This window comes from Eublepharis macularius, chromosome 16 (assembly GCF_028583425.1).
Source record: "Eublepharis macularius isolate TG4126 chromosome 16, MPM_Emac_v1.0, whole genome shotgun sequence".
Classification (NCBI taxonomy): domain Eukaryota; kingdom Metazoa; phylum Chordata; class Lepidosauria; order Squamata; family Eublepharidae; genus Eublepharis; species Eublepharis macularius.
Window position 1 is genome coordinate 19,592,673 of NC_072805.1, and position 22,698 is coordinate 19,615,370.

Below are 22,698 nucleotides of genomic sequence, written 5' to 3' on the forward strand. Positions count from 1 at the left end.
TTTTTTCCCCTTTGCTTTCTTTTCTTGCATGTTAGATCATAGACATGCTGATCAAAAAAGCTCTCTCCTAGTGTGTGAAGTGGAAAAAGAACTTGCAGATGTAGCCGGTATCCTGGAAAATCCTAAACTTGGCAGGGGAAAGAATTCGGAAAACTTTTATCAGTGAGTATCCAAGGACTGGTCTATTCTTGTGCTGGCAAATTGGGTCTGGCGGCCTCCGGCCCCTGGTTCTTGCTTGCAAAGGGGCAGGGTGGGGAAACAAGTTGCGGGGGCCAATCTCTGCTTGCATTGACAAATTGAGTCTGGGGGCATGTGTAATCACTCTTGGTTTTGTTTTACCCAACAGCTATCTCAAACGTTTAGATACAAAATTGGGGGAAATGGACTTCATGGAGGAGAATAAGACTTTAGGAATGGGCTCAGTGCTGCGGGCAAGTGTCTGGAAGGTCCCACCCCACAAGACGTCCCAAAACCTGTCCATCCAGTCTAGGCTAGAGGTGAGAAAAGAAATCTAAGCTGGATTGTGCTAAGGTTGGAGCAGGCATAAATTACCCACCCTATAAATTTCACCCGTTTTCCTTATGCCAGGGGGCTACTTTCCACTCCATTCATTCCCTGTCTCCTTTCACAGGACAAAGAGATCCATGGGTTTGAGGTAACCCTGCCAAGTATCCTCTTTGCATCACCCAGGGGCCGTAAGGTAGCCCAGCCCAAGGTCGTGTTGATGGAAATCAGCAGCCAGACCCTCTTCCAGGTACCTGTTTAATGAAACACAGTGAGTGTGTGTGTACAAGCGAAGCGACAGAGGCTTTTCAACACAAAGGGAAATGGGCAAAAAGATCTGTGCCCACCATAGAGGTCAACCGATATATTTAGTGTGAGCTTTGGTAGTATAAACATCAGATGAGCCTTGGAAAGAAGAAAATGTTTTTGTACGGTATACGTGCTAGGCAGCAAATGAGCTGTTTTAAAATTTGAATAATAAGCCCGAGAAATGTGACATCATGTCGAACGACATGTTGCAATTTCCATAGGGAGGTTCTTAGGTTGGGAGAAGGTGTGTTTTAAAGTTCTGTGTATCGCAGGCACACAGGGGCCCTATTTGGATTAGGACTGTGGTGTGTGGTAAGAGGAGGCTTAGACCATCTCTCACCTTGGTGATGTTCACCTAGCTTGAGGAGCTACCCTGTGCTCCGTTGTGGGTTCCACATATACTGACGGGCCACATATTGCATTTCTACAGCAGGGCAAATAGCACCTCCTCAGCCATTTCAGGTCAGGGCGGTCTGAGCCCCATGTTTCTGCATGACATGACCCTGATCCGGAGTGAGTCTGCATGCATGCCTGGGGGGTGCAGACCTTCAGAACACGTCTCTTCTGACCTGATGACATCCCCGGAGGTTAGACCCATATCGGAGGGCCTGTAAGATTCTGTTTTCTCTCCAGTACAAGGTCTTTATCCGTTTTGGTGGATTTGTCCCTTGATCATAGAGCTTAGAGCTGGATGGGTATGTCTCCCACCTTCTCTGAGAGCGGGACCACAAGTGACAAAAGGCACAGGTTGGACACTAGTCAGCTTCCCTCAAGTTTTGATGGGAAATGTAGGCATCCTGGTCTTGCAGCTTGGCTCTCCGACTGCTGTCCAATGGACTTTTCAACTGTCACTTGTCCAACATTCCGCCAAGCTGCCTACATTTCTCATCAAAACTTGAGGGAAGCTGGCAAGTGTCCAACCTGTGTCAGGCGTCACTTGTGGTCCCGCTCTCATACTTGTGACCAAACCTCCCTCTTACTTTTCTGTAGACAATGCTGAGGGAGGTGCGGGGGACATGAGAAGTTTGTTGTAGGGGTTAAGAGTGGTGGGACTCTGATCTGGAGAACCAGATTTGATTTCCCCACTCCTCCACTTGAAGCCAGCTGGGTGACCTTGGGTCAGTCACAGCACTCTTAGAGCTCTCTCATCCCCACCAACCTCACAGGGTGATTGTTGGGGAGATAACAATAACATACTTTGTAAACCGCTCTGAATGGGTGTTAAGTTGTCCTGAAGGGCAGTATATATGTTAAATGTTAAAAAGTGGTTGTAGACTAGTGGTCAAACTGGTCTAGACTAGGCCAGATTTGTCTTGCTAGTCAGACTTTCCATAACTGAAAACTGAGTGAAAGACCACCTGCCGGCTTCTGTTCTCTCCATGCTTTGGGGCGTAAACTGAAACTTTCTCTGAAGCCAGGGGATAAATTCCATGGTGGGAAGCACTCCAGACAGATTTCAGCTACTTCAGGTTTTGACATGAAGTTCCGTTGCTGTTGAGATAAAGGAACTTCAAAGGGTGAGGTGTTTGCCTTTGGCAGTGGCAGTCTGCCAACTTTATTAATGTTTTCTTCTAAGAGTGTTTAATTGACCTGCATATAAGCAATTCAGGGAGGATTTGTTCCACCTGGAGGGAAGTTCTGGCGTATCAAAGCAATGCTATTCCCATCAACGCCAAACAACAGTCTCAACGCAGGGCCAGCCGGAGGGCAGCTGGTCTTTAGAGGGCTCTGGCAATGGCTTCCTCATGATCTGCCCTTGGTTAGGAAATGAGGAAATCTTGGGGGCAGCCCTGTTGATATGTAGGGCCTATGGGAAAGCTGCCTATTGCAAACTCTGCTAATAGTGGTGGCAAGACCTCAGGAGAAAACTAAGTGGACTGTGAGGCAGCAACTAAGACCTTGTTAAGATACACACGGAGAGCTCGAGTGAGCTAAGCCGGGTGCTACCAGGGGCAAAAGGAACAGCCCGGCTTGCTCACCCACCTGCCCAAACGTGAAGCAATTCTTTTCCCCAAGCATAATGTTGTCACTATGTGTGAAAATACAAAAGAGGCCCTCTGATCACCTCTCGGCAAGAAATATGTTTGTGAAAAATGTTGATAAAGCATATTAAAGAACACAAGAAGAGCTTGTTGGATCCCCCAGTAGAGTTGCCAGCCTCCAGGTGGTGGCTGGAGATCTCCTGGAATTACAACTGATCTCCAGGTAACATAGATCAGTTCCTCTGGAGAAAATGGCTGTTTTGGAGGCATTATACCGTTCTGAGGCCCCTCCCCTCCCCAAACCCCACCCCTCTAAGCTCCACCCCCAAAATCTCCAGGAATTTCCTAACCTAGGCCTGGCAACCGATGGATCAGTTCAGTGATTCCATCAAGTCCAGTATCCTGTTTCACATAGTGGCCAACGGAAGACTCTGAAGGGCTGACAACAGGGCGTGTAGGCCGAGGCCTTCCCCTCATGATGCCTCCTTCTGGCACTGCTATTCAGAGGTTTCCTACATCTGAATGTGGAGGCTCCCTTTGGTCACCCTGGTTAGATCATGGCATGAAATCACGTGATAACAGCGTCTTCCTGGCGTGATTTTGCACATGAAGACGCTGTGTTCCGGCAAAAGGTAAGCCATGTGGAAATTGCCCATGTCTAATCCCCTTTTAAAGCTGTCTATGAACATTACTGTGTCTTCTGGCAGTAAATTCCACATTTTAAGCACTTGTTGTATAAAGAAGAATTTTCTTTTGTCCTGAATCTACTCCCCATCAACTTCACTGATGCCCCCAAGTTCTGGTCTTTTGAGAGAGGGAGACAAATGTCTACTCTCTACTCTTGAAGTGGTAATACGCACACACCGAGTGTTATTTAAAAGATACAAATGGCAGGATTTGTAGGCTCCAGCTCTGGTGCATGGCTGTGCCCATGCCCGGAATACCCCTTTCAGTTGTTTGCATCTGTTGCTTGCTTGGTCTTAACTAGTCCCACCTTTACCCACATTCTAGCCCGACCAGAATTCCAGCTGGATCCTTGGCCAAAAGGTGTTTGGCGTCTCCATGGTAAACAGACCAGTCTCTGGTTTGCCCAAGGAGCAGCGAGTGGCTCTTACTTTCCGGCACAATGAGCTTCCGGTAGGTCTGAAATCCTCTCTCTTCTTCAATCAGGTATCTGGTCTTTTTATATAAGTTCTCCTCCAAGCAATATGGTTTGTTGCCTGAATTAAGAATTCCAGCCGGCATTGTGGCCAGAATTTTTTAGACTATTACATCCTTTTTCCAATTTTCTAAGATGAAAGTCCATTCCTGGTTTCACTGGTTTGGGCAGAATACATAGAAAAAGCAGCACTATAATTTTTCTCCCTTTTTGAGGATGTTATCGGTTGCATATCACTAAAAACAATGGCTTGGGTTCACCGATGTGCACAAACAGAAACAGGCTTAGTGCAATTCTACTTGCCCAAGGTTTCATGCCACACCAAACCATTTCCTTCCTAAATGTTATAGCACCCAGAAATTGGTTGGTTCTCCATTCCTCCACTTGAAGCCAGCTGGGTGACCTTGGGTCAGTCACAGCTCTTTCTCAGCCCCACCCATTTCACAGGGTTATTGTTGTGAGGATAATAATAGCACACTTTGTAAACCATTCTGAGTGTGGCATTAAGTTGTCCGGAAGGGCGGTATATAAATTGAATGTTGATGTTGTTGGTTGCACAAGATCTCGCACAAATGGAAATGCATGTCGGGATGCGGTAAGTTTGGCTTAGTGCAAGCAGTCATCACAGCCTTTTTTGTGCATTTCTGCTTGCACAGGAGCTGCAGCGCAGTTGGAAATTTTTCACTTGATCCAACCCCAAGTCCCTAAAATGCAGCCACTTGCATTTTGCTTCCTGTTAACCAAGAATTCTCCCACGGTATAAAACCCACAAAAATGCTATTAATTTTGCAGTTTGATTTTGTATCCCAGACAATTCGTTTTGAGGGTTGAGGGTGCTGGTATACAAAAATGTCCCGTGCAGGTTTTTTCCTCCAGAAAAATGACCCATTAAGTGTTCTGGAGAAATAATAACAGCCCCTTTGTCTTTTTATGGAAACTGGAGGGTTTTTCTTTTTTCTAAATTATTTAAATAAAAAGGGGAAACTCCGTTAAGGTGGAAGATCTCTTAATTTATTTGTTTAAATTACGGGCATCTACTTTTCTATGTGTCATATTCAGACTGGCTTAGAAGAACACAATTGCTAAAACGGAATTGAAAAATTATTCATTAAAAAAAAGCCAGTAAATGTAGCAGATCAGCCATTTTCAGCCCTTTTTTGCCATTTTGGGCCCAATTTTGGCCCTGAATGGTCAGGATTGGGTCCCAAACAGACAGGATAGGTGATGGCAGGGGGTGTGGCATATGCAAATCAGTTATGCTAATGACACACTTCCAGTGCTGTGAAGGGGTGTGGCATATGCTAATGAGTTATGCTAATGAGTTCATCCAGCTCTTTTTCTACAACATGACCCCTGCTAAGAAGGATTTTTGAAATCAGATTCCATGCAAACACATTAATTGTAATGTTACCTAAAAGCCTTGGCCAATAAAGTTCTTTTCAGTGGGTGCCTAAAAGATGGAAGGTTACAGGGAAACTGTGGAGCTGGTTTTCTATCACAAGATGCCACGGCTGGAAAACTCTGGGGGTGGCTGCTTGTTGGTGAAAGAGAAGATGCCGGCAGGGGGCAGGACACAGTTTTCAATAGATACAGCCAGGGCTTTTTTTCTGGGAAAAGAGGTGGTGGAACTCAGTGGGTTGCCCTCGGAGAAAATGGTCACATGGCTGGTGGCCCCGCCCCCTGATCTCCAGACAGAGGGGAGTTTAGATTGCCCTCCGTGCCAGTGCCAGTGGCACAGAGGGCAATCTAAACTCCCCTCTGTCTGGAGATCAGGGGGCGGGGCCACCAGCCATGTGGCCATTTTCAAGAGGTTCCGGAACTCCGTTCCACCGCGTTCCTGCTGAAAAAAAGCCCTGGATACAGCAAATCTAGCATAGCTCCGCTTTCATTGCTTTGGTTCCTCGTTAACATGAATCCACAATGAATGGCTAGTTTTGAGGAACTGTGTTTCGACATGCGGATTCCCTGGCTTGCCTTCCCAAATTCTAGATTCATCAGCCTTACACTTTCCTCTGCGGAGGCCTGTCTGGCTTCCCAACATGCATTGCGGTGAGGGTGGCACTGAGGGACAAACCAGGATTTGCATTTGGACGTCAAATGGAACCAGAGTTAAGACTGAGTGGTTAGACGTACGTGCTTTCAGATCCTGATTTGATGAGCGCTAACTAACCATAGTTAGCAGAGTGTCCCGCAACGGGAACATCACGCTAACCATCGTTGGTTTAATGAAACCATGGTTTCACGTGATGGCTGCACCGTGCCTGTGTGGGGAAGTATATTTATAAGAACAAGAAACTGTTGGGGAAACTCTGTGGATGTTCTGTCTCCTAGTGGTATTTCCCTGTTTTATTTTGTTTTTTAAATCATACACTTTAAACTAACTCTTGGATTTTTGTCCTTCCAGAAAAATGCAACCCCACAATGCGTGTTCTGGGATCCAAACTCCAATGGTAGGTGGCTTCAGTAGCTGGAGTGGAAGGTTGGGAACAAGGTTCTTGCCCTCTCTTCCTGTATTCCCTGGACTTGCTTTCTTGTTGATACTTACATATTGGGGGAAAGGCTGTGGCTCAGTGGTAAAGCACTGAGAGTCATATAATTTTGCTAGTCTTCATTGTCAATGTAATAAATGTATAAATATTCACTTAATTATTGCACTGATAAGGTTTACTTTGTACTAATACGTTTGTTAGTAAGTTTATGCTGGTATCTTTGTTTGCTATTGTAGGGAACATGGCAACAGTCCTAGAACAGACTCAGTACCTTTGTCTTCTGTCTCAGCCGTACTGTCAGGTGGCCAAAAAGTTCACTGTTCCATGTGAATGCGCAGGGGACATGCAGTGTGCTGTATGTAGCATGTTGGGCACATGGACTCAGAGATTCAGAATCTCCAAGGAGTATATCCATGCCTTGTTATGTAAATGAGAGCCCTGTTGATGTGCCTTATTTTTCTTGTTGCCTTTGAACCATTTACAGTCCCAGTTTGGGGCAGAGGGTACTGAAAATCACAACAAAAAAGACACCATGGAGGGACATAGATAAGCTGCAGCCATATTGCCACAGAGGGTCACATTTTGCATTGCTCTTCCCTTGTGTTTTCATTTCACAGTGATTCTGCAGAGGCCCTTTGGGTGGGACTGTTCCTTCTCCCAGATTATTAATGGCTCTCAGAGCCAAGCTACAAGTGACGAATTACACTTGCCTGTCCAGTGAACAGACTCACGCGTATTCCTCCCTGTTCACTTGTGAGCGCAAGTGAACAGGGAGGAATACACGTGAGTCTGTTCACTTGCCAGGCAAGTGTAATTCATCACTTGTATCTTGGCTCTCATTGCATAGAACTTGTGCTGTTTTGTGCCTGCCATTTAAAAACATAACTAGAACGATTCTCCTTTTGATCTCAGCTGGCCAAACCGGCTTCTGGAATGCGTCTGGCTCCGAAGTGGAAGCAGGAGGGAATCGCACGACTTGCCTTTGGGACCATCTCACTTTCTTTGCGGTGCTGATGGTGAGTGCCAAAGTCCGCTTCGGTTTTCCCACAAAGCGGTTGAAAGAATGCCCCCACCTCTGAATTAACGCAGTTTCCTTCCATCCTCAGACGTCCTCCCCGGATCTGGACTACATTCACAAGGAATACCTGACAGCGATCACCTATTTCGGCTGCGTCATTTCAGCCCTCGCGTCGTTCTTTACAGTCTGCTTTTTCCTTTGCTCCAGGTGAGTTGTGCAGTTGTTTCTACCCAATTCCACTTGGGAATGGTTTTCTTGCATGGAAAGTGAGAAGATCACTCCTCCCCCCCTTCCCCCGCATTTAGCAGGGATGGCTGCATGATGTTGTACTCAGTCTAAGAGCCAAGCCACAAGTGACGCCTGACACAGGTTGAACTCTTGTCAGCTTCCCTCAAGTTTTGATGGGAAATGTAGGCATCCTGGTCTTGCAGCTGTAATGGAGAGCCAAGCTGTAAAACCAGGACGCCTACATTTCCCATCAAAACTTGCAGTAAGCTGACAAGTGTCCAACCTGTGTAAGGCATCACTTGTAGCAAGCACATCTCGAGGAGTTCCTGTGGCTTTCCTCTTTAAACTGATTCAAACAAACCTGCTTTGATCTGGTTCAAAAGAGGAACATTGTCTGGTCGCCCCACCTGTCACTGTTTTCAGAATGCCATAGAGTAGCTCACTGCCATGTGCTCATTCCTCTTTAGCCCTAAAGATGAATAAGTGGCTATCCCCGATGAGCCGCACTGAAGGATTACCATACAGGTTGGTGGGGAAATGGGTGTTTCCAACCCCAGGAGACATAGGGAAGTAGCTGCTACTTTCATGCCAGCTTGACAAGGAAAAAGGAGGAGGGTGGCAGTAGTTAACACAGCAAGAATGGGTATATGTGGATGTTGTTTGTGCCCCATTTGTTAGAGCCCATGTGGGGTAGTGGTTAGAGTGCCGGACTAGGATCTGGGAGATCCAGGTTCAAATCCCCAATCTCCAAGGAAGTTTGCTGGGTGAGCAGACACAACACTCTCTGCCTAACCTACTTTACAGGGTTGTTGTGAGGATAAAATGGAGGAGAGGAGAGTGATGTAAGCCACGTTCGGTCCCCATTGAGAATAAGGGCAGGGTATAAATGAAGGAAATATGTTTGCTGCTGCCCTGTTGGGTGCATTTGTGCAGATGCAGCCTGAGTCGGGGTACAGCTGGGGTGCTTGGGAGGAAGAAGAGAAAGCAAGAACAGGATCTGTAGGCTCACCATGTAGGATATCTGCAAGGGGTTCATGTGCCAAGCAGAAGAAGGGTAGGAAAGAGCCAGAGATTGGGGGCAGGAGACGCCAGTTAAACACCAAAGATGGTAATCGTATAAATTAGAGCCTGTTCAAGTGACCAGTGGCCGAGTGCTGACCATAGAGAAAGTCCTTGAAAAAGCTGGCAAATGTTGCTCTCTCTTCGGCCTCTGGCAAGCCAAATAGTCACACCAGCTGCCATGCGCATATGGTGTGGTAGTAAACACCAGCATGTGTTGAGATGTTTTTGCAGTCCGGAGTCTTGCGCCTGATGGGGGCTGCACGCAGCTGGCTTCCTCCAAACTGGAACTCACTGTTTGGTTTTCCTGTGAATGCTGTGCTTGGAATGAGGAAAAGGGAGTGAAAGCTTGATTGTTCAAGGCCATTGCAATGTCCTTTGGCTTCTGTTTCGTTTTTCTGCTCAGTCATTGCCCGCCTGATATCCTAAACTGAGCTGTCTGGTTTCTGTACCAATAAAACAACCAAGAGCAGGGGAGCATCCTGGGGAACTGAGAGTCTCTCTACACAAGACATCTTACACAAGGACACGCAAGTGTAGGGGGACGCAATGGTAGCTGGGAAGAGTAGTTTTAAAAGACAGAGCCGGCGGAGATCGCTCCTCAGAGGGTTTGTTAATTTCATGTTTGCCATCCCCAAAGGCTCTGCCAATTTTATCTCTCTACCGGGAGATCATTCCTCAGAGCATTTGTTAATTTCATCTTTGCCTCCCAGAAGGCTCTGTCAATTTTTTAAATTAAACTTCCCAGCTAATGTTGCTTCCCCCTACACTCGAGCATCCTCTTGTAAGATGTCTTGTTTAGAGAGACTGAGTCTTTTTCTGGGGTTGTGGCTCACGTATTGGTTACCAAAATAGAAAAGAGTCCAGTAGCACCTTTAAGACTAACCAACTTTACTGTTGCATAAGCTTTCGAGAACCACAGCTCTCTTCGTCAGATGCATCTGATGAAGAGAACTGTGATTCTCAAAAGCTTAAGCTACAGTAAAGTTGGTTAGTGTTAAAGGTGCTACTGGACTCCTTTCTATTTTGCTACTACAGACTAACACGGCTAACTCCTCCGGATCTGTGATACTGGTTACCATCTGCCATACCAATGGAAGGAGGTGACCATGAATAGAAAGCCCTCGGTTGTCTCAGGTACCGTGAAGGCATTTCAGCAAGCATACCATTTTTATTTTGTATGCATCTCTCACTGACAAAGAAGGGGCACTCGACAGTAGACAGCTTTGGGGCCCAAAGACCTAAGGGGTGTGGTTGTTGTTCACGGCCTCAGAAAGGAGTAGAAAGAAAGAATCACATCTTCTCCTCCACAGGAAGAAGGAGAGACTCAATATTGTCCATATCCACATGAATCTCCTCTGGGCCATCTTCCTCCTTGATGTCAGCTTCCTCATCGCCGTGCCCCTGTCCTCTACCAACCATGACGTGGCTTGCAAAGCGGGCGCCATGTTCCTGCACTTCGGCCTGCTCGCTTGCCTGACCTGGATGGGCATAGAGGGTTACAGCCTCTACCGGCTCGTGATCGAGGTTTTCGATTTCTCCACTGCGAACCTCCTCTTCAAGTTATGCCTGGTTGGCTGGGGTAGGTGTCTGAGGAGCTTGGGAAGGGCCAACAGAACCACGGAGTAGGGCTCACCCAGTTTGAGGGGAAATGAGTGCATGTTTATGAAGACCGGTAAGAAGTATAAGCAGGGCTTTTTTTCAGCTGGAACACGGTGGAAAGGAGTTCCGGAACCTCTTGAAAATGGTCACATGGCTGGTGGCCCTGCCCCCTGATCTCCACACAAAGGGGAGTTTAGTTTGCCCTCCGCGCCGCTTAGCGGTGCTGAGGGCAATCTAAACTCCTCTCCGTCTGGAGATCAGGGGGCGGGGCCACCAGCCATGTGACCATTTTCTCCAAGGGCAACCCACTGAGTTCCACCACCTCTTTTCCCAGAGAAAAAGCCCTGAGTATAAGGTTCGTGTTGAACGCCCTTAGCCTGGTTACAGTTGCTGCTGCTCTCTTATATTTATGCTGAGCTGAAGTGTAACAACATGTTTGAAATAGGATTTTCATTTCAGCCCCTGCCCCCACCCAAATGAATGCTCAGAGTTTTCTAAGCAGAAACTCTTCTTCAGTGGGAAAGGCGGGTGAGAACAGCCACTGCAAAATAGTTCTGCACTCTTCCAAAGCTATTTATCTTTCTCTTGCTCCCTTTCTGAACATGCAATCAGATTTTAAGCTGACTGCAAGATTTATGTCATGTGTATCAATAATGTCTTGGGTTTTTTTTTAATTAGAAAAATTAAATCCTGTTCCTTGTGCATTATAATCCTAATATTAAAAACATACCAATTACAGTAAAACCCTGTTTATACCCTGCCCAAGAAAATGCCTGCAAGTGAAACCTGCCAAAAAGCCCTTGCAAATAAACAGCCTCATAACATCTCCAAAAACGTTGTTATTGTAGTAGTAGTAGTAGTAGTAGTAGTAGTAGGCGTGCTTATATACTCCTCTTCTAGACAGATTAGCGCCCCACTCAGAGTGGTGAACAAGGTCAGTGGTGTTGTTATCCCCACAATACAGCTGGGAAGTTTGGCCTGAGAGGAGTGGCTTACCCAAGGCCACCTGCTGAGCTCATGGCAGTAGTGAGGTTCAAACCAGCAAAGTGCTGATTCACAACCCAACCACTTAACCCCAATACTGCAGCAGCTGCGGCTACAGCTGCTCAGGATGGTGCCTCGCTCATTTCGACAGGGAGCAGCTATAAAGATGGAACAGGCTCTAGCAGATGCCAAGTTGGCCACCTTAAGCTTTAAGTATTTGCAGGCATGTGGCTTTTGGAATGTAACTCTCTGGTGATTTAGTATTAGTATTGTGTTAGGTGCTACATATCCCTGAAAACACTATTGGGCTGAATTAGCAACCCTGAGAGCCAAGCTACAAGTGAGGAATGACACTTGCCTGGCAAGTGAACAGACTCACGTGTATTCCTCCCTGTTCACTTGTGCTCCACTTGATCAAGTGGAGCACAAGTGAATGGCAAGTGAACAGGGAGGAATACACGTAAGTCTGTTCACTTGCCAGGCAAGTGTCATTCCTCACTTGTAGCTTGGCTCTGAATTAGCAACCCCCCAAAAGAGTACAATTTAGAGAAAAATGGCTCTAGAACCTTTTCTTCTTGGGACATTGTCACCTGCATGGTAGTAAACAAGGCTCCTAAAGTATGGCCACTTATCACTTACATTTTACTTTCTGTTTCAAAGGGAAAAAATCACCACCAGCTAGGTAGAAAATAAAACCCAAGAAGTCAAGGCGTTTTTGCCATTGGGGTGTTTTTTACCTCATGAATTCATTAGGAAAACACTGTTGCAAGGAACTGTTTTTAAGCTCTCTGGAGTAATACAAACCTTCATGCCAACCACAAACAAAAACTTTGTGGGACACTTTTGTCCCTAGATACATAGGGTTTTTGGGGGGGGGGGGGGGCGTTGCATCACGACGTTTTCTTGGCAGACTTTTTACGGGGTGGTTTTCCATTGCCTTCCCCAGTCATTTACACTTTACCCCCAGGAAACTGGTTACTTGTTTTACTGATCTTGGAAGGATGGAAGGCTGAGTCAACATTGAGCCGGCTACCTGAACCTGGCTTCCACCAGGATGTGATGCAACATTTCCACACACGCCCCGCCCCGCCCCGCCACCCATGTGTCAATAATGACTTGGTGCTTGCACAGGGGACTACCTTTACCTTTACATAGGTTTGGGATGGAACTATACCCCGGATGCAGTCTGTGCAAGTTTTTTCAGCACATGGATATGTGGAAGAGATTATGAACAGTCCTTACTTGGAGTGCTGGTGGCAACTCCATCTGCTGGGGGAAAAAACGGGCAGGGGAAGAGAGGATGGTGATCAGAAGGGGCCATTGGAGTTACAGGAAAGATGAAGCAGCATAGTTTGTGGGAAGGGAACAGGCGTGGAAGACGGTTTTGAAAGAAGAGGAAGAAGCCACAATGGACAATGGAGGAAGCTGTTACGGCACTGTAGGAAAACACAAAAATAGCACCCCCTAGTGGACACTGAACGATAATGCAAAAAAAATTATTTTGTTGCGAATACTAAAATTCTCTGACCTTGATGGCCCAGATTAGCCTGATCTTGTCTCAGAAGCTGAGCAGTGAAAGTTTCTTGCTGTGAAGACCTTACAGGGTGACCATAAGTCAGCTGCAAGTTGATGGCATTTTACACTCACTCACTCACTCACTCTAAAAGCAACAACTCTGTCATCTACCTATTTAACTGTCCATCCAACTAGTTTGATGCCCAGCATTATTTATTTATTAAGGAGTTCCTCTGCTGTTTTTTCTCCCCAAAGGGGTTTACAGAAATTTCCAAAACATAGAGCCAGTGTGGTGTAGTGGTTAGAGTGCCGGACTAGGATCCCGAAGACCCAGGTTCGAATATCCACTCTGTCCTTGAAACTCACTCCGTGACCTTGGGCCAGTCATTCACTCTCAGCCTAAATTATCGCATGGCTGTTTGTTAGGATAAAACAGCATCAAGGAGAATGATGGAAGCCATTTTGGGTCCACACTGGGGAGAAAGGCGGGGTATAAATGAAATAAATAAGTCAAACAAAATACTAGATTAATATAATTTAAATGAGCATGACCGTAAGCGAGGCAAACACGTGCTGGGTGGGTCTTCCTTCCATTGGACCAGCTGTTGTAGTCTTCAGCTTGAAAGCCTCATGCCGAGAGCCCTTGGGAACTCGCCCCTCTGCCTAGGATTACCTGCACACAGGAAGGAAACAGAATCTCTCCTAGATGTTATGCAGCTGGCAAGATTTCCCCAAACCTCTTCTCTCTCTTCCACGTTGCCACTTCAGTGCATTTGGTGTTTTGAAAGACATTTCTCTGTATGAGAACAATCAAATGCTAGTCAAAGTAGACCACACGATGCGAAATGGACCAACGGGCTCACTTGGTACAAGGCAGCTTGGAATGTTCAGTCCCGTTGTCCAATTGCTGCAGAAGTCTTTTAAGAACATACAAAGCTGCCTCGTATCGTGTTATGCCATTGGTGCATTTAGCTAAGCGCTCCATTCTAGGATAGGCAGAGGTGTTCCACAGATCTTTGGACTGAAAGACGTGTAGAATTGTGCCATTGGTGCATTTAGCTAGTTATGCCATTGGTGCATTTAGCTAAGCGCTCCATTCTAGGATAGGCAGAGGTGTTCCACAGATCTTTGGACTGAAAGACGTGTAGAATTGTACTCTGCTGCTAAATCATAATCTTAATTGTGAATAACACAGAAGACACAGAGGCAAGAAGGGACGGGTTGTCCCTAGAACGAGCACTAGGCAGGCTTTTGGTATAAACATGGAAGCTGTAGCAGAACCATAATGTACTAGGATAAAGGCAGAAAGGCAGAATCTAGCAAGACAGTGCAGAGATCTGGGATAAAAACACTAACTAGTTCGGTGTAGGAGTTAAGAGCTGCAGGGCTCCAATCTGGAGAACTGAGTTTGATTCCCCACTCCTCCACTTGAAGCCAGCTGGGTGGCCTTGGGTCAGTAGAGTTCCCAGGTTTCTGCCATTGGCAGGCAAACTCCTGAAGGTTTGCCTCCTTGCCTGCCGACCCGCCAGTAGTTGGCAGGAGGTGACAAGCTCCCAGAGGTTGCTCACCACCGGCAAGCACCTCAGGAATATGCGCCATGCGCACACTCCCCAGGGGTGCAACAACAACACCCCCTGAAGTGACATTGCCATGCCAACTGCGGGAGTGTTCCTGTGCTTTGTTTGGGGCCGATTTGGGGCCCGAATGGGCCAAATTGGCCCTGCACAGAATGCAGGAGCGCTCCTGTGGCTGTGATAATGTCACTTCTGGAAATGATGACATCGCGCAGGTGCCAGAGCACTTGCATAAAGAGGACTTCGTTGCCAGCACGAGGTACATGCCAGGTCCCCCCCTCCTGGCGGGAGGGTATAGGGACCTGGCAACCCTATGGCTCAGTAACAGTTCTCTCAGAGCTCTCTCAACCCCACTCACCTCACAGGGTGATTGTTGTGAGGATAATAACTAGACATGGGCCCAAACCAAAAAAATTACCGCACCAGAGGATCGTGGTTCAGCTCAGACCACAATCCTGAATTCCCGAACAGCAACGACGATCTCCCATTCCTGAACCTGAACCATGGCTTGTGGATAGTGGAGGCCACAGCGGAGGGGCGCCTTGCTGTTCCCAGCGATACAGGAACAGTGGGTGATGCCGGCGGCATCTGTGTTTGTGTTTGGCCATCTGCGTTTGGCCATCAGAGCTGCCTATCAGGGTTTGCAGGATGAGATTGGAGTGCCCATGGCTACAGAACACCCCCTCCCCCCTCCCTCCCCTGGGTGTCTTCTCCCAACTTGTAACTGCTTTGCTGCTCTGTGGTTGGAAGGAAGCCCTGCTGATCAAGGAAAGCTGGGCTTCCATTCGGGTTTCCAGGGTGACAGAAGGAGGGCAAACACAGCTCAGGCATTCCTCTGACTCCGTTGCCAGGGGAATAGATTGCTGGCGCCTGAGTGTCTGGATTCCTGAATCGAGCCCGAACGCCACGATCCAGGCCTCTCCCAGTTGCTGGATTGTTGGCCATGGATGGTCACAATCCACCGGGTCACGATCGTGCGATCACCATTTTCGTGGGTTTTTTACGTTCGTAACGTGGATTGTGCCCATCTCTAATAATAACAACATACTCTGTAAACTGCTCTGAGTGGGTGTTAAGTTGGCCTCTTCTCTTCCTGCAGGGCTTCCCATATTCCTTGTGACTGTGGTCTTTGTGGCTGATCAATCAACCTACGGACCCTACTCCATTAAAGTGTATGAGACCTCGGAGAAATACACCAATGCAACCATGTAAGTTACTGGTTGGGGCCCATGGGGAGGGTTGCTATGCCATCGCTTCCCTGCAGTGAACTCAGTTCAGGGTTTAGCTTATCTTTGCTCCATATTCTTCCCTAAATCTGTCCTGTGAAACTCCATTCTGGAAAATAATCCCCCTTGACCCTACTTTGTTCCTGCTAGAATATTAGCTCTTCAGTGGATGAGGCCTAGGTAAAGAGAATGAATTCTGCACGGATCCTACTGAGGTCAACAGGATTACTCATCATGCTGCATAGACCAGTCTGGACTCAGGCAGTCTCAAAATCGGGCAGATGAGCGATAAAATCTGTGGCATGTTTTATGTTATCCTCCAGATCTGTAGGCCCAACTGTTCTTCTCTCCCCTGAATCGAGCCACACTCTTTCCCAACATGAGATTGTCAGTCCCAACAAAATGGAAGTTCTAATGGGGGAGGAAAGGTTTGACTCAAGAACTCGATGGGGTTGTCCCCCCTCCTCATGCATCCAGGCCTCCTGTCAGATAAACAAGTAGTAGCGGTGGCCAGAAGTCACCCGGTGCCGGAAGTCACCCGGTGGCCACCCGGTGATCTAGCAGCCCTTCCAGGACAGGAAAACCCTGGTGAGTGACCTTGTGCCAGTCACTGTCAGTGTAACCTACCTTACAGGGTTGTTGTGAGGATAAAAATGGAAGAGTGATGTCATTTTTTAATTTAATTTAATTTTTATTTGTGCAAAACAAACAAAAAAAGGAAAAACAATGCTGGCAAATCTATACATAAGTTTCTATAAAAGGCCTCCAAATATCTAAAAGTCCATACACAATTGCAAGTGCCGTCAATATGTGGTATGTTCAAATCTTGGTCCTCAATCCGATGAGTTATAGGAAGTGGGCTTTCACCTTTCCAGTACTGTAGTATGAGTCTTTTAGCGACTGTAGGGACACAGAGGAGACTGATGTTATAAGCCAATTTGTGTCCCCATTATGGAAAAAAGCAAGATATAAATATCTAAATAACCATTTATGTTAAGTTGGACATCCATTAAGAAATCTCTAGTCTAGATTTCCTGCATCAAGCAGTAGGTTGGACTAGATGGCCTTTGTGGCACCCTTCCAACTCTATTTTATTTTGTACATTTTTACAGTGAGCCTAGGAAAGCCGTTAATTTATTATCACCTCTCCCCTGTTTTATCCTCACAACAATCCTGCGAGGGAGGTTAGGCTAAAAGAAAATGACGGGCCACTGGTCACTCTGCCAATCTTTCATGGCGGAGTGGAGATTTTGAATCAAGGTCTCACAGATTCTCATCCAACTCACGACACCCTCCTGGTCTGTGTCTCTCTCTCTGATCATAGTTTCCGTGTTGCGTCTATAAGAAAAAAACAATGCAAAATCCAAAAACCGTGCACAAAAGGACATCTCAGGAGAAGGATTTCTTTGAAGATGAGAAATCTGGGATGTGTGGAGGGAGGCACTTCTCATCACAGATTCACACCCTTAATTTTTTCCCCCTTTCTAGCTGTTGGATAACAAAGAGGCATATTAACAGCATCCTGAATTTGGGATTTCTAAGCTTGGTGATCCTCTTCAACAGCATCATGCTGGCTGCTATGGTGCGAAAAATCCTCAAACTCAAACACCGGGATTACCACAGGTGGCAATATGCGGTGATGCTCCTGGGGCTGAGTTGTGCGCTGGGCATCCCCTGGGGCTTGGCCTTTTTCTCGTTCACGTTTGGAACCTTCCAACTTGCTGCGCTCTACCTCTTCACCATCCTCAACTCCTTCCAAGGTTAGTGAGCTTGGGTCCCTTCCCTTCTTCCCCTGCCACTTTCGCATCCTTTCCCCCTTGAATTTTCAGCTTGCAACTTTCCCAGTATCGGAGTGTGAGAATAAGGAAGGGAGGATCTATAAATTGCTTTCTTTTGCCTGTTGACATTCCTGGGTTCGGTTCCAGGCTCCCCATGTGGAGCTTTTCACAAAATGTCTAAAATAGAATTGATTAAGAACTCTTTTTTAAATAAAAGAAAAAGGATTAGAGAAGGAGGATTAACAGAGGGCACTGCCTGAAAAATGCAGGCCGTTCCCTCTGTCCCCTTGTACTGTTGGATGCAGGGCTCATTTTGAGGGGGAACATGCAGGAATGCAGTTCTGGCAGTTCTCCAAAAAGGTCACATGTCAGGTGGCCCCGCCCACCTGATTTTTGGCCATTGGGGAGCCGTTTCACCCAATTTGGGCCCAAAATGGCCAGAATCAGGACCCAAACAGCCAGGATTGGTCCCGAAACAGCCAGGATTGGGCCTCTGATGGGTGGTGGATCACTCTACCGCTCAGCAGCGGCCTGATCCTGACCATTTTGGGCTCCTTTTCGGCCATTTTCAGCCCCTTTTTGCCATTTTGGGCCCAATTTCGGCCCTGAATGGCCAGGATTGGGTCCAAAACAGCCAAGATAGGTGATGCCAGGGGGTGGGGCACATGCAAATCAGTTATGCTAATGATACGCTTCTGATGCTGGCAAGGGGCGTGGCATATGCAAATGAGTTGTGCTAATGAGTTCCTGCAGCTCTTTTTCTACGAAATGACCCCTGTTACAAGAGGGGGGGGCACAAGACTCTCAGGGGAGGAGTTCAAGGAGACATGCTGGATTACCTGCCCTATCACCAGCTTTCCTGCCCACCCCCATCTGTACCTCCCCAGTTTCTCTGCGATGAGCTCCTCAACAGACTTCCCCAGTATATTTTTTTCGAAGTTTCAGATTTTTCTGCAAACCTGTTTGGTTCCTCAAGTTTGCAGAAACATCTGGTCTGCAGCAAGTAACAAATTATGTGGCTTCATTTTAAAATAAGCGAATGTAGTCTCTTTAGTGATGATATAAGGAAAAGGGCATATCTTTGCCACAGAAGGGGCTAGGGACGTAATTTTTTTTTAGAAATGAAAGCTGGAAAATGCACAGAACCCATTGCAATGGTATAACAATATTTTAGTGCCATCATTTAAAAAAAATGCAATCGCTGTGGTGGTCTGTGGGGGGGGGCACAGTGGGGGGACTGGCCAGGGAAACCCGCCATGTGGATCCCCATTGTCCTTCTCCTTTATCAGTAGCTGCACCAGCAGTTGGGAAAACCACACAAGCCCATCCCAGTGTGGAAACCATTCAAATTAGTTGGGGGGGGGACACTTCTCAAGAAGCTAAGCCTCCCTCCACCCAGGGCCAAGCTACAAGTGATGAATGACACTTGAACAGCAAGTGAACGGCAAGTGATCATGTAGTGATCAAGTGGAGCACAAGTGAACAGGGAGGAATACATGTGAGTCTGTTCACTTGCCGTTCAAGTGTCATTCGTCACTTGTAGCTTGGCTCCCAGTCGGTTTCTCGTACATCTTAGGCCTTGGACAGTCTGGGACTGTCAAAGTAGAGAAGTGACTAAACTGCGCTCCACCAGTAGGTGGCTGTGGGGTGTATCCAAACCCAGTACATTGGGGTCCCCCCAGCCTTTTCATCATTCCCTTTGACTGCTGCTTATCATCCAACTCCCCCTTTCCCTTCTCTTTCCACAGGATTCCTCATCTTCCTTTGGTACTTGGCAAAGAGAGTGCAGGCTCGCCGGACTGCCTCAGAGCAGTTCATCTCTACGAACAGCGCAAAGCTACATTCCAGCAGCAGCGTTCTGTGACCTGGCGGGGGGGGGGGGGGTTGTTGAGTTCGAGGCTGTGCCCGTGACCCTCTGGAACGTCACAGAAGAGTCCTGTATATATGTATTATTGCACCTATGGGGCGGGGCAGGCACTTGCATCCGGAAATAATATATTTGTGAGGTCTTGATTTCTAATGTAAATAGGTGTCTCTTGGTTTTGTAAATGGTGTGCGTGAAAGTTTCTAAATACTTAAAAACCACTTATTAAATCCGCTGCACATTTTTTTTTAAGGGCCTCCTTCAGGATCGCCATAGCTGCCTTCTTGCTTGCGCCTGAGTTCAGTCTTTGCGAGGGGGTGCCACTGTTGCATGAAATGCCAAATTGGGGAGTGTGTTCCACCCACGGCTTGCCCTTGAAGTTTCCAGCTGGTGCAAGGTCCTCCCGCATGTTCCCAGCTATAGTGTGTTTCGGCAACGTTCCAGCCTGCCCACTTCCTTCTACACTCACTTCAAAGAAACGGCAGAGCAATTTTTCTGTGGGAGCAAAGTGTACCGAACAAAATAAGATTTCATTTGGTTCCAGTACGAAATTCCCAGAGGTTGTTTTGCCAGGGTGTGGTAATGCATCAGCTTAACCTAGCAGAGAACCCTACGCCCCTGTCTCTTTGAGCATATTCAGGGCTATGTACTGTTGAGGGGGAAATGATTCTACTACTCATTCTCTCACACCTTGTTCGCTCCAAAATAACTCTCTACAGAGATTATTATGGCTCCGGGGGGGTGGGGGGGAAGGCTGGTGGCGGTCGAGTCCCTCCCTCTGCACCACTGTCGTTTGACAAATCAAGTTCCCACGGGCTTTAACAGAGATGTTTCTCTTAACTGCTGTGTGACCATGGGAAGATGTGGTTAAGTCTGAGGAATCCGGACCCCCCCCCTTTCAAAAACTCAGGGCTTTTTTTCTGGGAAAAGAGGTAGTGGAACTCAATGGGTTGCCCTCAGAGAAAATGATCACATGGCCGGTGGCCCCGCCCCCTGATCTCCAGACAGAGGGGAGTTGAGATTGCCCTCCAGGCCGAGTGGCGCAGAGGGCAATCTAAGCTCCCCTCTGTCTGGAGAACAGGGGGGCGGAGCCACCAGCCATGTGACCATTTTCAAGAGGTTCCGGAACTCCACGGAGGGCAATCTAAACTCCCCTCTGTCTGGAGATCAGGGGGCGGGGCCACCAGCCATGTGACCATTTTCAAGAGGTTCCGGAACTCTGTTCCCCCGCGTTCCTGCTGAAAAAAAGCCCTGCAAAAACTTATCATGTAGTTTGGCCCTGAGGATATGGTGTAGCAAAGAGCTGGGAGAAGAGGGCTGTGAGATAGGGAAAGGCCTTCAGTGCCTTCCATAAAAGAGCTCTGGTAGCAGAACAGTCAGGGTGAAAACAGACACGATGTGCGCACCTCTCCCTAACAAGTCAAACTGCAGGCTTCAGTAGCTCTGAGCCTTCAACCTCTGCTCTGCTTTTTCTGGTCTGAACCAGGCTCCCTGTTGGCTGGTCTGTTTCCTAAAAGCGGGGAAATGTTTTCAAAGGGCACAGCTTTACCCTCTCCTTTAAAATGCGGATAGCACTAGCATGCCATTTGAGACAGCAACCAAGTAAAGGATAAAAAGTTAAGCCCCCTGCTGCCCAACCACACACACCGTAATGCCAACTGGAGTTGCTTCACTGTTCAGCTTTTAATTTACAGACGGAGGCAAGAAAGTTATTGCTGTCAGTTTCTCAGGGCTTTTTTTCTGGGAAAAGAGATGGTGGAACTCAAGACCGCACAATGACGCCACTTTGGGTCAGCTGGAACAAGGGGGGAGTTTTTTAAAGTTCAAATCGCCCTCGGCGAAAATGGTCACATGGCCGGTGGCCCCGCCCCCTGATCTTCAGACAGAGGGGAGTTTAGATTGCCCTCCGTGCTAAACACCCCTCTGTCTGGAGATCAGGGGGTGGGGCCACCGGCCATGTGACCATTTTCAAGAGGAGCCGGAACTCCGTTCCACTGCATTCCTGCTGGAAAAAACACTGCAGTTTCTGGTCTTAGAAACAAAGTAGGGCTGCACTGCAATAAGGTCTCATTGTATCTCTTGGTCTGGGAGATGAGACTCAAAAGAAGAGCACGTAGCTGTGGTTCAGCTGTATTGCTGAGGTCAGTTGCATTTCCTCTCCGCTATAGCTGGTCCTTCAGCATAATGAAGTTACACTAGGACTAGAAGCCTTTTGACATGAGACAGGAACGAGGTGTTCCGTCCTTAACATACCAAGAGTACAAAAACACTGGTCTTTTACTGTGCATTGTGCAAAGCTACGAGATGGCAGAGTCCTTTCTACTATTGCAGACAACATGGGCAATCAAGGCAGCGTTTGTTTGCCATTTGTGCCCCCGAGGAATGCCAGTGGGACAGGATGAGAATGCCATTATGCGCTGCTGTATTTCCGTTGTTACTCAACAGCAATAAGGCAAAGCCCCACCTCCTACTTATGCCCTGTGGCTGAACTACAGGAGTATGTGTTGCCTGTACAGCATCCCAGGTTCACATCACTGCCACTGCAATGTAAAGACTGCAGGGCTAGGAAAGACCTCTCTACCTAACAGCCTGGAAAACCACTAGCAAGGAGGCTTTGTTAGGTGGACTGTTGGGCTAAAACCTGTGAAATAAAGAGCTGCCGCTGTCTATCAAATGGCATAATTCTTGTCAGCACAATGCTGTAAAGACTAGGGCTCATTTCGAGGGGGAACGCGCCGGAACACAGTTCCGGCAGTTCCCCAAAGAGGTCACATGTCAGGTGACCCTGCCCACCTGACTCTCGGCCATTTTGGGCCCGTTTCGGCCTGGATCGGGTCTCTGACTGATGGTGGATCACTCTCCCACTCAGCAGCGGCCCGATCCTGACCATTTTGGGCCCCTTTTTGGCCATTTTCAACCCCTTTTTGCCATTTTGGGCTCAATTTTGGCCCTGAATGGCCAGGATTGGGTTCAAAACAGCCAGGATAGGTGATGTCAGGGGGTGTGGCATATGCAAATCAGTTTGCCAATGACACGCTTCTGGTGATGTCAAGAGGCGTGGCATATGCTAATGAGTTAGGCTAATAAGTTCCTCCAGCTCTTTTTCTACAACATGACCCCTGGTAAAGACCACATCCACAGCCCAGTCTCACAGCGCAACTAGTTGGCCACTGTGTGAAGCAGGATGCTGGACTAGATGGACCGCTGGTTTGGTGCTGCAGGGCACCTCTTACCTTCCTAGAAGTGGAATTCTGTGAATAGAGCAGTTGTGTTATACAGAATGTGTCTGCTTGCAAAGAATGATCTGAAGGAGAGATACTTCTTTCCTATGTCACTGTCTCCTTTCCAGGCAGACAGGTGAAACTTTTTCCTCTAGCCAAGTCATTGTTTCAAGAATGCAAACAGAC

The 22,698-nt window shown here is 47.5% G+C and overlaps 1 protein-coding gene across 1 annotated transcript in view; it reads left to right on the top strand.

The window, feature by feature from the left end:
- Window positions 1-19,520, top strand: part of ADGRG1 (adhesion G protein-coupled receptor G1) — a 64,065-nt gene extending 44,545 nt beyond the window's left edge. Inside the window, exons 4-14 of the mRNA XM_055000464.1 lie at window positions 36-162; window positions 347-497; window positions 632-754; window positions 3,807-3,932; window positions 6,359-6,404; window positions 7,356-7,459; window positions 7,550-7,668; window positions 10,062-10,330; window positions 15,523-15,631; window positions 17,138-17,409; window positions 19,176-19,520. Coding sequence (XP_054856439.1) covers window positions 36-162; window positions 347-497; window positions 632-754; window positions 3,807-3,932; window positions 6,359-6,404; window positions 7,356-7,459; window positions 7,550-7,668; window positions 10,062-10,330; window positions 15,523-15,631; window positions 17,138-17,409; window positions 19,176-19,291 — 1,562 coding nt within the window. The 3' untranslated portion in view covers window positions 19,292-19,520. The remainder of the gene's footprint in view (window positions 1-35; window positions 163-346; window positions 498-631; window positions 755-3,806; window positions 3,933-6,358; window positions 6,405-7,355; window positions 7,460-7,549; window positions 7,669-10,061; window positions 10,331-15,522; window positions 15,632-17,137; window positions 17,410-19,175) is intronic.
- Window positions 19,521-22,698: the final 3,178 nt, after the last annotated feature.